The 13,306-nt window shown below is 40.8% G+C and overlaps 1 protein-coding gene across 1 annotated transcript; it reads right to left on the bottom strand.

Moving 5' to 3' along the window:
- Nucleotides 1-981: 981 nt before the first annotated feature.
- LOC110986597 (sclerostin domain-containing protein 1-like) lies at nt 982-12,609 on the bottom strand. The gene is made up of 3 exons (XM_022248581.2): nt 12,088-12,609; nt 7,623-7,917; nt 982-5,399 (listed from the first exon to the last, which is right to left on the bottom strand). The coding sequence occupies exons 2-3, from the start codon at nt 7,858-7,860 to the stop codon at nt 4,939-4,941; spliced, it is 699 nt and encodes a 232-aa protein (XP_022104273.1). The 5' UTR covers nt 7,861-7,917; nt 12,088-12,609; the 3' UTR covers nt 982-4,938.
- Nucleotides 12,610-13,306: the final 697 nt, after the last annotated feature.

Raw genomic sequence — 13,306 nt, 5'->3', positions numbered from 1 at the left:
CGAAATTAGCCGCTTTGTGTGTAATGGGGCCTCACCGATGCCCATCGGACAATAAGACCAAGCTGTTCTTGGCTCACCTGTACCGCACTCGTGCATCGATACACGGGGACGCAATCGATACCTCAGTAGCATGGAGACGTGAGCGAACAAGAGACCAGTGCTCAAAGAATAAAAAATCTTTATAACTTGTTGCCGGAGGCGAAGCTTAATTTACAAGTATCAACCCGTCACTCGCTCTCTCATCTACCCACTTTTCTCACCTAGGGTAATCATCCTAGTGAGAAAGAAGAGGATGGGGAGATGTTTAAAGAGTCGATGATGTTGTGACGAAACGAGTATCAACGGATGCTTTTCTGAAGGGGCGTGCCGACGGTGTTTCACACCTCAAGGTTTTTTAACGATCACCAAACACACGATCTGGTAATTGATATTCTTACTGTGCATCCATCCTTGCCGCGATCATAACACAGCCACACGTATTCTAAGCCACCTCCCAGGTACAATACACAAATCATGTAAAACTTTAGATTTGTGTATAATATCGTACGATGGTAATTTCAACCACTGTGGTTTGAGCACGTCCAAATGCAAGTACATGTACACCGTGCAGTTTTTCCATGTATGCCTGAGTTTATTACAAGTTTCGTAGATTCGTTTTCCCTCCTGTAAGTACATAAGGGTGGCAGGCATTTCTGGAAGAAAAAGTCCCCATGACCACAGTGCGCATGTATGTGCTGAGAACGTATAAGTATGGTGAGAAGGTTGGTGTCCACAACTGACCAGTCCAGAAAGCCAAGTAAGTTTCATATGACAGGGAACTTATACGAGACTTCGCCTAAATTTCCTGGTCACGTTTGCAGCTTTTGTTTTACAGTGATATCTCTACTAAATGATTAAATGCAGACACAGCTCTCAAAGGAACTAAATGGCTCGGCACAAATTTACAAGCACAAGCAAAAGACGGAGCACCAACTACAAGAATGTTTTCAAGAAAAAACGTTACCGTTTTTATATAATTTAAGTACTTTTCGATATTTAGTTAAATTTTTCCTTAGGTCTACAAATTAAGTACAAAAGGGTTCTTCATTCAAACGTTGAACCAATGATACCCTAGGCATACAAAATGTTCATCGTATGGTTACAATTGATATAAAAATTGCAAAATTAAATATTGGAAGAAGTTGGTATCAAACATGAAAATAATGTATACTTTGCAGTTACCATAAGTAAAGCAAATAAACTGTAATCGCACAGATTGGCAAACCACAACTGGACGTTCGATTACACAAAGTTACTGCATTTTTCTTTTTTTCTCACATATGCCATTGTACAATTGTGAGATTAATTCTAAAGAGTCTGGGGGTACTAAAACGACTTACAATACCTTTCTTTTGGTGAGTCTGTCCTAAAGGCCTGACGATATTTACGATCGCAAATTCTAGATCATTTCTCCCTGATGCCAGTTTCAACTAAAAAGACAGAAACAGTATGAAATGTGATTATTTTCCATTAAATTGAAATCTAAATCATATTTTTTTCACGAGGTCTCAAGGTAAAAATCACATTCTGCAATGCATAAAGTAATAAGGTTTACGAAAGTGGTTTCTAGTGTGCACAGCAAGCACAAAAATGCGAGCATGTGAGCACACGTATAAGTTAACTGAAGCGAAGACCTATGCTGGTACAAGGTAGATTTAAAGACAAGTAGCACATTTCATAGTCTTATTGAATACTGTTTGGTTTTCCAAATTTGATCTACATGAAGGTACACCTATATCAATAATATTTGGACAAAAATGGCAACAAGTTCATCTTGTTCTTAAAAGAATTAAGTTCTGCCTCGGGCTTCCATAAAGACACAAATAAGGTAGGCTTTTTCTGACCGTGATCCTACATTTGTACCTGTTGTAAATTTAATCTTGGACTTCAAATTTCATAGCTCCAGTCTAATAGAAGTCTGTGGTCAGAATATAAACGATGGTTATCGAACTGTCATTCAAGAATAAATCCACTGTTGTAAAACTCTGAATATTGTCCTACTGCGACTGCGCAATTACTCCCAGGAAAGTGTATCAGAGTAATAAAACTCATCATCTGGAATAAAGGTGTCTCAAAAAGCTCCTGTTTAATTGTCGTCAGGGTTCCTTTGAATTGAGAGCGAATCAGACCTCCTCTGTACTAATGCTGCAGCCTTCATGGGGCAAGTAAACACGAAGTACACTTAGTGAACGGATTACACACCCAAGGTCGGTCACTGTACATTGTACCCAAACCATAACAACAATACAACTACAAACACGTTGAAAAACTCAACCAACCGAAAAAGGTACATCTTTTACTCCACCATCTCCGATGGTTCCCAGAAAATTCCCGTTTGCACAGCTATAGCCAGCAAACAGGAAAACGACCAGTCATTTTATAGAACGCCGTCAAATTTTAACACGAGGAATTTCAAAGTTTGATCCACCCGAGATAACCTTTGACCTCTCGCAAATCAACACAAAGCATTGTGAATGGAACCGTACATGCACCGTGTTGAGGTTTCCAAAGTGCACAGCGGAGGCAACCAAGCTTTGATCAATACCCGGGCAAATAGAGCACCCAGCCAATTGTGAGCTTTCATGTTGATTGGAACATGTAAACATTCGAAGACAACTGTGTGAAAATGTCCACACCACTTTTGAAGAGGATTCTGCGGGTTTCTTTTAATCATCACGATTTCTTTGTCGATTTCCATGTTGACGAAGGTTTGTGTTAAAAAGCATTACAACGCAACACTTCTTAATTCACAACGGGAATTATTTCACTAATTTTACATGATATGAAAATGATATTCGGATTGGAAAATACTGTTCTGAAAAAAATCTTAAAATAAAGTCTGAAATTCCGGAAGCGTACGGACCAGTCAACTTTCACCAATGCTTTAAATTTGGTCTTTCGAAATACATGTATTTCAAAAACACATTCACTGCCATTCAAAATAAATAAAAAAAATATATATATAACAGTATAATACATGCTTGTTTTAGTTTCAAAACCAATGGAGTAGAGTTTCAAGCAATTCCTTACCATTCGGTATCTTGCAATCACTCAGTTCAATGGCATTATGATTTAAATGTATGTGACTGTTTATTTACCACTTCGGCTTTATTTAAACTTAATGTACTGTACGTGAAATTTTCCTGTGCGTTTATTCTCAAACTCCGAGAGGAAGTGTCTCATTTGGGGGAAAAATGTGCCAGTAAGTATCCCAAGGTTTTGTTTTTCTTTGAGGCAGTCCAGTGGATTAATAAAGAAACAAGTTGTCGATGATTCCATATACAGATTCCTGTCTGAAAACAGACTGAAACTGACTTTGGGTGAATCTTTCAAAAGTTAAGTTCAAACTACTCATCTTTGGGATGGAGAAAAAAGGCCAAGGCCCATAACCACTTTGAGAGTTTTTTTTTCATCTAATACTACAAAAAATCACACAAGAAAACGTCTTGTAAAGTCCCGTTTCAGAATGTACCGACCGCTAGTGAACTGAGCAAAAAATTAAAACCAAGGACAAACAGTATCGATTAGAATTTGAAATATAATTTTTTTTCGTTTAAATACTGATCGTTAGCATTCTTGGCGACTGACTTATCACTGGTTATAACAAATGACAAATACAAAATATACAAATGGCAGTAGTTCAGAATTATATACAACGGGCACCAGGGTACTTGGAGCACGTTTGGTGTTCTGTTGATAATTGAAAAGGTACCGACATTTTAAAAAATCCAAAAGGAGTCTTGGATAAGTGCAAAATCCTAGCTGTCCTATCAGAGAACATTCTTGGTTGACGTGACACCAGTTAGCGAACTGCTTTGCCGGTATCCAATCCAGCGGAGAGATGGTTGTTGAATCAGTAATGGTCATCGAAGAAGGCTGGCGTTTATACAAGCGACGTTGCTAACCGACAGCAATAATAATAATACATGCAGGATAAAGCTGGAGATTGGGGTATAAAGAGCCAAAATTCCTGTACAGGTGAAAGATGAAGTTACGCGCAGGTAAGACCGACGTCACTCAAGACTTATGGCCGTGAACTTGGCGACTTACGCGCAGGTGAACTGAACTGAAAGGGGGCTCGGTTGTCTCGGTAATTATTCTCTTTCTATACAAATTATTATACAACCATCATTCGTCAGTAACTCTATGGCAGTGTTACATTACAAAAACACGTCACTAATCCGGCTCCGGGTTCTCTGTCAGACCCAGGGTTTCTCTTTCCTTTAAAAATAACTGTACACGAATACACTATGCTGTTTGCTGGGAATAAAATACAGCATTATTTACATGTGAATCAGTAGGTCCACAGTGCACATGGTGGAATCAGTACTAGAAAGACCATAATGGTGTCAGGGAGGACAGCAGACGTACGGCTGGGAAATCAAAGCAAATCGAGGGTTACGTTTTGGGCTACCAATGAGAAGAAGCCCATGTGCAAGCAGATCTTCCTGGTATGGTCTCCATGCTCATGGCACTTGTGATGGCCATCAGGATGCGTCAGCAGCTCCTCCAAGCGTATAGATCTTCCAAGGTGGTGTTCATAAAACACAACGGTCCAAACGGTACTTCGAAGTACTAGTCGTTAAAATACCTAAATAGTGTGCTGCAGTGTACGACTTGGAACATTATTTAAAAATGCCCGGCATCAAAAAATGACAATAAAAACCGAAATTGTTGGGTGAGTAAAAGTCAGAGAAAAGTGCGTGTTAAAGGCTGTCGAGTACAATAGACAGTACTCCAATCATGATGAACCAGTCAACTGTCCGTTTGAAGGGGGCAATGGTCCACAGTCAGGGCGTAATATCATCGGCTTGGCCGACATTTTTAAAGGGTCTTATTTATATATTTATATATCGAACAGCAAATTATCTCCCAGTTTGAGAGAGTCTCAATCGAGATTCAGTTATCTTCTGGGAAGCTGGCGAGTCTTTTTTCTCTGTCATTGCGCCGGTTGCTCCTTTCTCTGTTCTGTCTTTTCTGCTTCCTTCTGTCCCGCCGTCTGTCTTCGCGGCTGGGCCTCTCCTCGTTAGCGTTCTCGTTAGTGTTTTCCAGGTCCGAATCATTGTGCCGCTTGTCATACCGCTTGCATTTACAACTCTTGACGGTGCGAATCCTGTAAGTCCTGGTCTCGCCGTTGTTACACACGAGGTGCACACGCCGCAGCTTCACCACATCGTTGACGCAGCGCCATTCCTTGGTCTTGGTTCTGCCCCACACTTTCACGATATCGGCGCCCTCGTTCAACAGGCTTCTGGGTACGCACTCCCCTGTGCAGACCATCTCAGTGATGGGCCGGGTGCTCGTGCAGAATCCATCCGAGATGTATCTCTTTGAGCGTAACTCCGTACACGAGAGATCATCTAACCAGGATCAAAACAAAATCAATAGGCAACGATCAATCAAACGTATATGTGAACAGTCGGGTCGTTACAATAGGATTTGTGACACATTTAGCGACTCTTTAATAAAGAAGGGGAGGAAAAACAATTACTTTAGGGAGAAAATTACGTTTCTAGATTTTCTGCGTACTCGTGGTCCATCAGTTGGCTGCCTCGGAGGATAAACAAATCACAGTCCAAAGGTACCAGTTTAACAATACCGTTACAAACATGCAAGAAGTTTCAAACGTTCTGTACATCCGAATCTACATTTTTATTGTTTGCTGAATGCTGGACATTAGCTAACAATGCGAGAATAGGCATTGTTTTCAGTGAGCTGTAAATACTTCCTGAAATACTGCCTCGGCGTGGGCCGAGAGTCATCTAGTGTCATAGCGCCTCTCGATGCATCTTCAAACAACACCACAAAAGACCTACGATAGACCTGTTCCCCGATCTTCCTTTGATCCTGTTTTGAATTTATGTACATGTACTCGGATTCAAGTACTCTCGTTAGGCAAACAGATTTGAAAAAAAATCGAGGACAGCTCGTGATGTAGAGTTTAAGAATAGGTATTAGTAAGGAAGAATGATGTAGGCACACATGATATTTTATTCAAACGTTATTCATGAGGTGCATACAAGATCGCAGCAACTTGCAAAAGTACTTTTGCGAGGTACCTTTGTTCTTCTATTTAACACTGTAGAGCAAACTTAAGATATTAATGCCAACGCACGGATGGGTAAGGGTCGGCAAATACAATAGTAGGTATTGATCGCATACGTGCGTCGCCTCAACCGATACCCGTGACCTTTTTTGTGAATGTGAGGGTCTGCCCAGGGTCCTCAACTAAAAAGGCGACTTTTTATGAACAGTTCTCTCGTTGTCATGCACATGCACGAAGTTTCATTATTCAGAATCCTGAGTTATCAAGATAACAAGTCAAGCTGAAATACTTGCATCATTGACTTATTCTTTAGTTTTAATTACACCCATGGAGAACCTTTTGTAAGGAGAACTGCATATCGCTCAGTGATGTTAATAATTCCGTTCTGCAAAATTAGTTTTGCTAAGCCAAGAATTGATTGAAACGGTAACATTGCATAACAACAAAATTTAATGATACAACAAATTCGAACACTTCGATTTTACTGTCAAAACATTTTCGTGGTAATTTAGAAGTTACTCTAAATGTGATACTTAAAAATAATAATACAACAACGGTAAGGATGAAATCACGTTGTTTAACAAGATGTTGTACAAAAAAACATCTGATTTCCAATGCTTTTTTTTTATCTAATGTTATCTGATCGATGTTCTCTGTCTCCAAATGTTTCAACGTTTTGCCACACGTTTCTCATTAACATGGTTTTGACGTTCTGATACCAGTTCTGATGGGAACATGGTCACACAGTACAGGTCAGATCCAACAGAGCGAGCTCAGTCACAGGGGTCTGGGTGAGTACTCCCGGGCAATACACAGATTTTTGTTCGCCAGTTGAAAGGCAATTGTACTAGAACACAATGCCCAGTAAAATCCGACCGTGAATAATTATGATTAAAAATACAAGCCCCGTATTGTTAATTGGCGACACCTATATCTCTGTAAACCATTTGGCGATTTGAGGGCCATTCGGCTAACTTTCAAAACTCTACTGAACTTTGGACATATTTTGCAGAGGTTGTGTTTTCCAGCAAGTTTGGTAAAACGTGATCACTGGAATTGTATTTGTTTTACTAACACGAATTGGTCCTGAACCACGACAAAACCTAGAAAAGAAATACGCAAGTTACGAGCCGTCGATTGGGAATTTACGTTAAACGTACCCGTTCCCTTTGGCAGGCAAAAAGGTGTGTCTTTGGTGCGTATAAATCCATACAAGGCCTCCGCTACGCCACAGGCGTGCGGAGGGGGATCCGTACGGGAAAAGTTCGCGTGAAAGAACATTCTTTTCAAAGGGCAAAGAATATTGAATAAGCTCTTGCCTGTATGGTCAATGGACTGCTATTGTTTACATGCCCATGGGGTGTGTGGTACGGACTATATAGCCTGTTTAGCACAAGCAGTGCATTCAAGCCTTACCCTTTGCCGTGTGTGTACACCAATGGTATCAATAGAATGGGGGCCCTGCGCCGTTTGCTAGTCCTGCCAACGAATGGCCGCACTAGTGTCGGCTGGCAATCACGCCTTCTCTTCTACATACCTTGGCTGTACGAAGCCTCGGTTTCCTCGTCTACGTAGTGTAAGGCTCCTTCGAACACCCCTGACTCATGAAGACTCCCTCCTCTGTCGCTTTGCTCCTCCTCATGTGCCAGAACAACTGGTAAAAAGTCTGTTTCTGAATCGACCTCGGTGTCCACAACCACTCCGCTCGCAATGCACAGCATCGTACTCCACAAAATCGCTGCTCCTAGCCATAATCTCCTCACTGAAATCCACATGTTTGTACCTGCCGGAGAAAACCTGCGCTGACTACGGCCGGCGACTCCTTGGCTCTGCTGGTAAAGTTTCACATGAAGACAATTTGTCAAAAGCGCGGGAATGGACTATCATGGCAGGCCAACCTGAACTGCAACTACATGACAATAGAATCTAGGAACCGTGTACGTTTGGAGCTACCTACACCAGCACTGAACACGTACTGTACTGTACGTGTACATGTGCATGGAACGCATCGGATCTGTTCGCCTCGCTCTCTCAGGAGGCGTGGCTAAAAGCTGTCGATCACTCAAAACGGTGGCGGCTTTTCTGTGACGTAGTTTATTCACCGCTCAGATCAAAAGGTACTTGTCACGCATCTCGCCATTTAAGACTCACGGCCGTGGCAATTACAAAAGCTTAACAAGAGCGACAGGCGGGGCGCAAATATGTCAAATAGTGCGACATCGCATTTAACTATGGTTTAACAAAAAAAAAAAATCACCGAAAAACAATTTATAAAAACTAATTTCGCCGGTCTTTATAAAGTATCTGTAAGTATTCATTTTTGTCTATTAACTTAGCGGCAGTAGAAATTAAACCAATAGACACTGTGTTTTATTCCTCCCTGCACTTGTGTAACTTTATTCCGAATTTATGTAGATTTCTCACATCAAAGGTTAACCGAGTGATTAACATCCATACTACGAGGTGTAAAAAAAAACTTATGAGTCCTAATTACTCGTGGTGGACTTGGTTAGCTGCCTGAATTTAACAGTACACCTGGGTGTGATTGAGGTAAATGTTATACTTTGCAAACCAGCAAGGCCAATCAGCAAGGCCAATCAACGCTATCTTCCAATGTACACATATTGATAAGGTAATTACTGTGATAGCTTATTAGTCATATCTCGATACAGTCCCACGTACGGGTCTAATGACGAAAATGACGATTCTCCTCAGCCAACTTAAACACAGAAAGAGCACACACCACACAAATGATTGTTTTAGTGAGTCAGTTTCAAATAGGCCTAAGTCGTTTGGATTTCACAATCGGGATATGGCCAAATCACTAAGCAGAATAATTTGCAGAATTGTGTACACACTTCTTTCTAATGACAAAAAGTATGTTTCTGAGAGCTATTTGTTTTAAGATTTCGACCGCGTGGCCCAGATTTGTAATTCTTGACCCAAAGCTCTTGTTCTAATTAGAACAGTATGTTGTAGATGAATGGGTCATCCGTATTAGCTCATATGAAGCTCACAATTCAAATTAAAATTGCATTGAGTAATATTAAATTGTTTATGACGTTTCAAATCTGTAAGTTTAACAAAGTTGACATTTAAATTTTTTCTGACTTTTTTTTCAATTGGGCTTTCATATCACTTAAATCTGGTATGACCAAAACCTGAATGTAACCTCGGATTTTAAAGGCCACATTATTCAGTGCATGAATTATTCATCAAGCCAGTGAGTGTGTAAGGCACTGACTCTCAGTAGAATTATAAACGAGAAAGTTTACTATCAAGAAACTACAATCAAGAAACAGTACGATTCCAATCCGTTCATTTATTTGAAGGGCATCATTAGAAAATCATAAACATTCTATACACAAAGAGATTTCTGTGACAAAATATGCCTTCAGAGAAAAATGAATATGGTCGCATATGCTACAGTTATGCCAAAAGTAAACGGCCATAACCATAACCATAACCAAACGATTTCTTGTATAAATGAAATATGCTCCCCAAGTTTTTTGGGTTTAACAATGTCTGTGAATGCGTAATCCCTAAAGCCTACTTCTGGAGACACTAACCCAATGTCAACAACAAATTGTCGTGAAAGAACCTTGTATCTCAGTATATCTAAATGATAAATAAGTAAAGTCTACAGCTCAATGTTGTGATCTGAATGACAATGTTGACTCGAGATAATACACACAGGGCATATATACGAGCTATGTCAGTATTTACGCAAACCAGCAAAGCCCAAAGAAAATTGATAGACCTTCAGAGCCTGAACTTAAAATCTGCTGGTTCGGATATGATTCATAATGCATTCCACGTCTACTCATCTACACGTCTCCTGATTTTTCTTGGGGTAAACACAAAACAAAGCTTTACTGGATCGGCACCCTTTTTCAGAAGTGTACATTTGGATGTAGGGCTGGCGATAAGAAATGTTGAAAGTTAATTGCTCTGTATGCAAAGGAAGGATCGAAAATTACTTTTGCAGTCTTGTGATTATTACAAAACATCTTACCGACTTCGTTTGATTCACTTCAGACTTAAATGTTGTCGAGTGAGTGAAAAAAGCCTCTTCAAAAATTACATCCTACAAACGAGTTTAAGCTCGAATGCCACATTTTTTTCTTTTAAATAGCTGTTCACTGTAAATATAATAGTTTGCAGAAAAGATTCGCGGTCCTCTTGTTCTGACCTCAAATTCATCAATGGTGGCGCTACACAGCGTTCCTAATCAGAGTTGATTACACAGAGAGCATAGCCAAATCCAGACTTTGGATCCAAAATGGCTGTTCGTTGTGTGAAGTACAGCATGCAGCTATTTATTGTGTGCTAATTGTTCTTTGCACCGCCTAATAAGCCACCATTTTTATTCCAACAGTTGAAACACTCATGTCGCAACTCTTTCTTTAAACAGCTCTGTTCCTATGGGCGCAGTGAACTAACTCAACTAACATAGGCCTATATTTCCACAATCCCTCCATTTTGTCGCACAAACAATATCATTTTTCAAAAGAAACTGCAGGGCAACCTTTTATGCTATTGAGCTCAGCAGAAATTTCCACTGCACCATGCACTGCACCCTGAAGCCTTGCTGCGATAAACCGAGTCATGGTCATGAGATATACACGCATTCATGTGTAATTTGATGTGTGACTTCAGTATTGTGATAGAAACAGCGAACTGTTTGCTCAGTAATTAGCAACTTAGCAACCCCATTTCTGTTAGCTGAAATTTCGAGGGAATAAGTGATATACATTTCTAATGAAGTTAACGGTGAAAAATTGCATTCTTCCAGCTTTTTCACAATCAATAATTACTCACCTGATGGGCTAGTTATTCCTACAAGCTTATGCAAAGGCTCAGAAATCAAAGTGCTAATTTTCCAAGCACAGTTGACGGTGGAACTTGAAGAAATTTTTCCTGTTTTGTATTTATTTCATTTCCAGACAAACGCATTTTGATAACGACTGAATTAGGTGAAAGTCCGTGCACATATTGAGGGGAGTGACCAGGGGCGTAGTGATGGGGGGGGGGGGGAACCGGCAATCCCAATAATTAATTCCGGTCGGCAAATAGAGCTTCGTTGGCGCACAAACGATATACATGTACGTTGGTGTCGGCATATCCCCTGAAGCATAAAATGTAGCGAACCGCGGATTTCCATTTTACGCGACGCGAAATTGACTCTCGCACACCCCCAAAGAAAATGCCTTCGCTACGCCCCTGGGAGCCATCAAATTAATGACGAAAAGCGTCAGAAGATCAAAACATCAACAGTGAACAGTGAAAAATGAGGACGTTTTTCGGGACAGCCAAGTTGGCGCAAAAGCTACTTTCATCACCTTCCACTTCCACGGCGACCCGAGTTCGAATCTCACTTGGGTACACATGTGGATTGGGTTTTCAGTCCCTACCTGACCGACTTCGTGTACTTTCCCCGCAATTTGAAAGTTTTCCTCCCATCTCTGAAAACAGTGATTCTTATTACCAGAAAGAATTAAATTAAAGTTGGTTAGTACGTATCAGGCTACTGTTTCTAGGTTTCAGTTTGTAGGTCATAGGTAGTCATTTTTGAAATAATTTCTCAGGATTATTTTTTTGAGGGGAAGGAGTGGGGAAAATATGCAGACAGAAATTTTGTTGCATTGGACCTGAAACGTTTCAGGAATACTGCAGTACTACTGCAATATTATTTGTTGGCCTTGGCTAGCAATATCTGCTGAATGCAACCTTTTTGAGACCGCTAGGAACATGAATTGCAAGGGCCTTGCTAGTTTTCCAAATGATGGTACATGTAATGTATACTAACGACAGTGAATGACATCCCGAACACTCCTTTCCCGGACGTCTTTTTTACCAAGCTGAAATACATGCACACAAATCACAGCATGGTGCACAAAGTCATGCTCAGAACCGTCTAAAAGCACCTGAATGAGCTTAAAGTTCGCGTAAAAAATGCACCAAGTAATAGACTGGAAAGTTCACTAAAATAAAAAACATACCTTGATTTTTTGACAGCCCAGATGTACTCGTAGAGCGAAGCTGTGCACGCTTAATAAGTGGCTGAGTGATGTCAACCTAGAGTCCTGGGAAAATACAACACAAGTACCAAAGAAACACGAGCTGCCACGTTTTGAATGCCAGTGCCACGTCTTGGGTTGCTGATATCGAAGACTGGTCGCCAATTGTAAAGCTGTGCGACGAAGGTAGACCACGTTCACGGCCGGTAAATAATATCGCAAACCATCGCTTGTCAGTGCATGTCAGTCACTCACCGGGCGGACAATCCTACTAACTAGACTCGACTCTGTTCTCCACGTCACTTATGTAGCCACGTCACTTATGTAGCCAATCTGCGGTACGCCTAGCGCAATCTTTGCCTGACTGATGAACAAATATGATGTGAACAGATATTATGGAAGTAGAAACAACATAATATGAAGCTGCACGCCCACAACATCAACTGAACTTGGCTTGTCATGCTATTGTCATGGCAGTACTCGGTAGGCGTACTGTACGTACAACGTACAAGTACTGTACATGTGCAGTATATATGTGCACTACCGTACTTGCGCACGTGTGCGTGTACATGTACACTGTACATGTACATGCTTATATCCACACACATGCACAACACGTGTTGGTCTGGCTTCTGGAACTGCGAAAGGCCTCCCACCAGCAACCGCACGGCAGTGACCATGCGGCCATGAGCTGACACATGCACATGTACCCTATATACAGCGTACATGTACACATACACAAGACAATCGCAGCTAGTAATAGCACGATTCAGTGAAAATATGACTACGCATACACAATGAATATTCAACACGAGCTGACTTGTCTGCGTGTACACGCGCATTTACTGAAAGTTTGGTAATTTAGGGCGGAACCCATGGGAACATGTGTATACATGTAGGGCTAACTGCATTTTGTTAAGGCTAGGCTAAAGTTCTTCTGAAAACCTGTCACCCCCGTAGTTTTGAATAGCCCCATCATTTTAAAATCAGTTGCCAAATTGGATATCAACTTTTATGACGAGACTCAGTTCAAAAGCTCAAATGAAGAGTTTCCTGATAGTTACAGACTGAGGGGTGACGGTTTGCAAAATTAACCCTGGCATATCATGACGTGATCGGGCCTTAGTGGCTAGATGATGGAATTTGCCCTTTATTCTCAAATTAATAAATGAAGTTGCTTTAATATTCATGAAAGTGATAG

Source organism: Acanthaster planci, linkage group LG08, assembly GCF_054643075.1.
Source record: "Acanthaster planci isolate LZ-2023a linkage group LG08, COTS_SCS, whole genome shotgun sequence".
NCBI lineage: Eukaryota > Metazoa > Echinodermata > Asteroidea > Valvatida > Acanthasteridae > Acanthaster > Acanthaster planci.
Note: the sequence above shows the minus strand (reverse complement) of the source record. Positions and strands in the feature narration are given on the sequence as shown.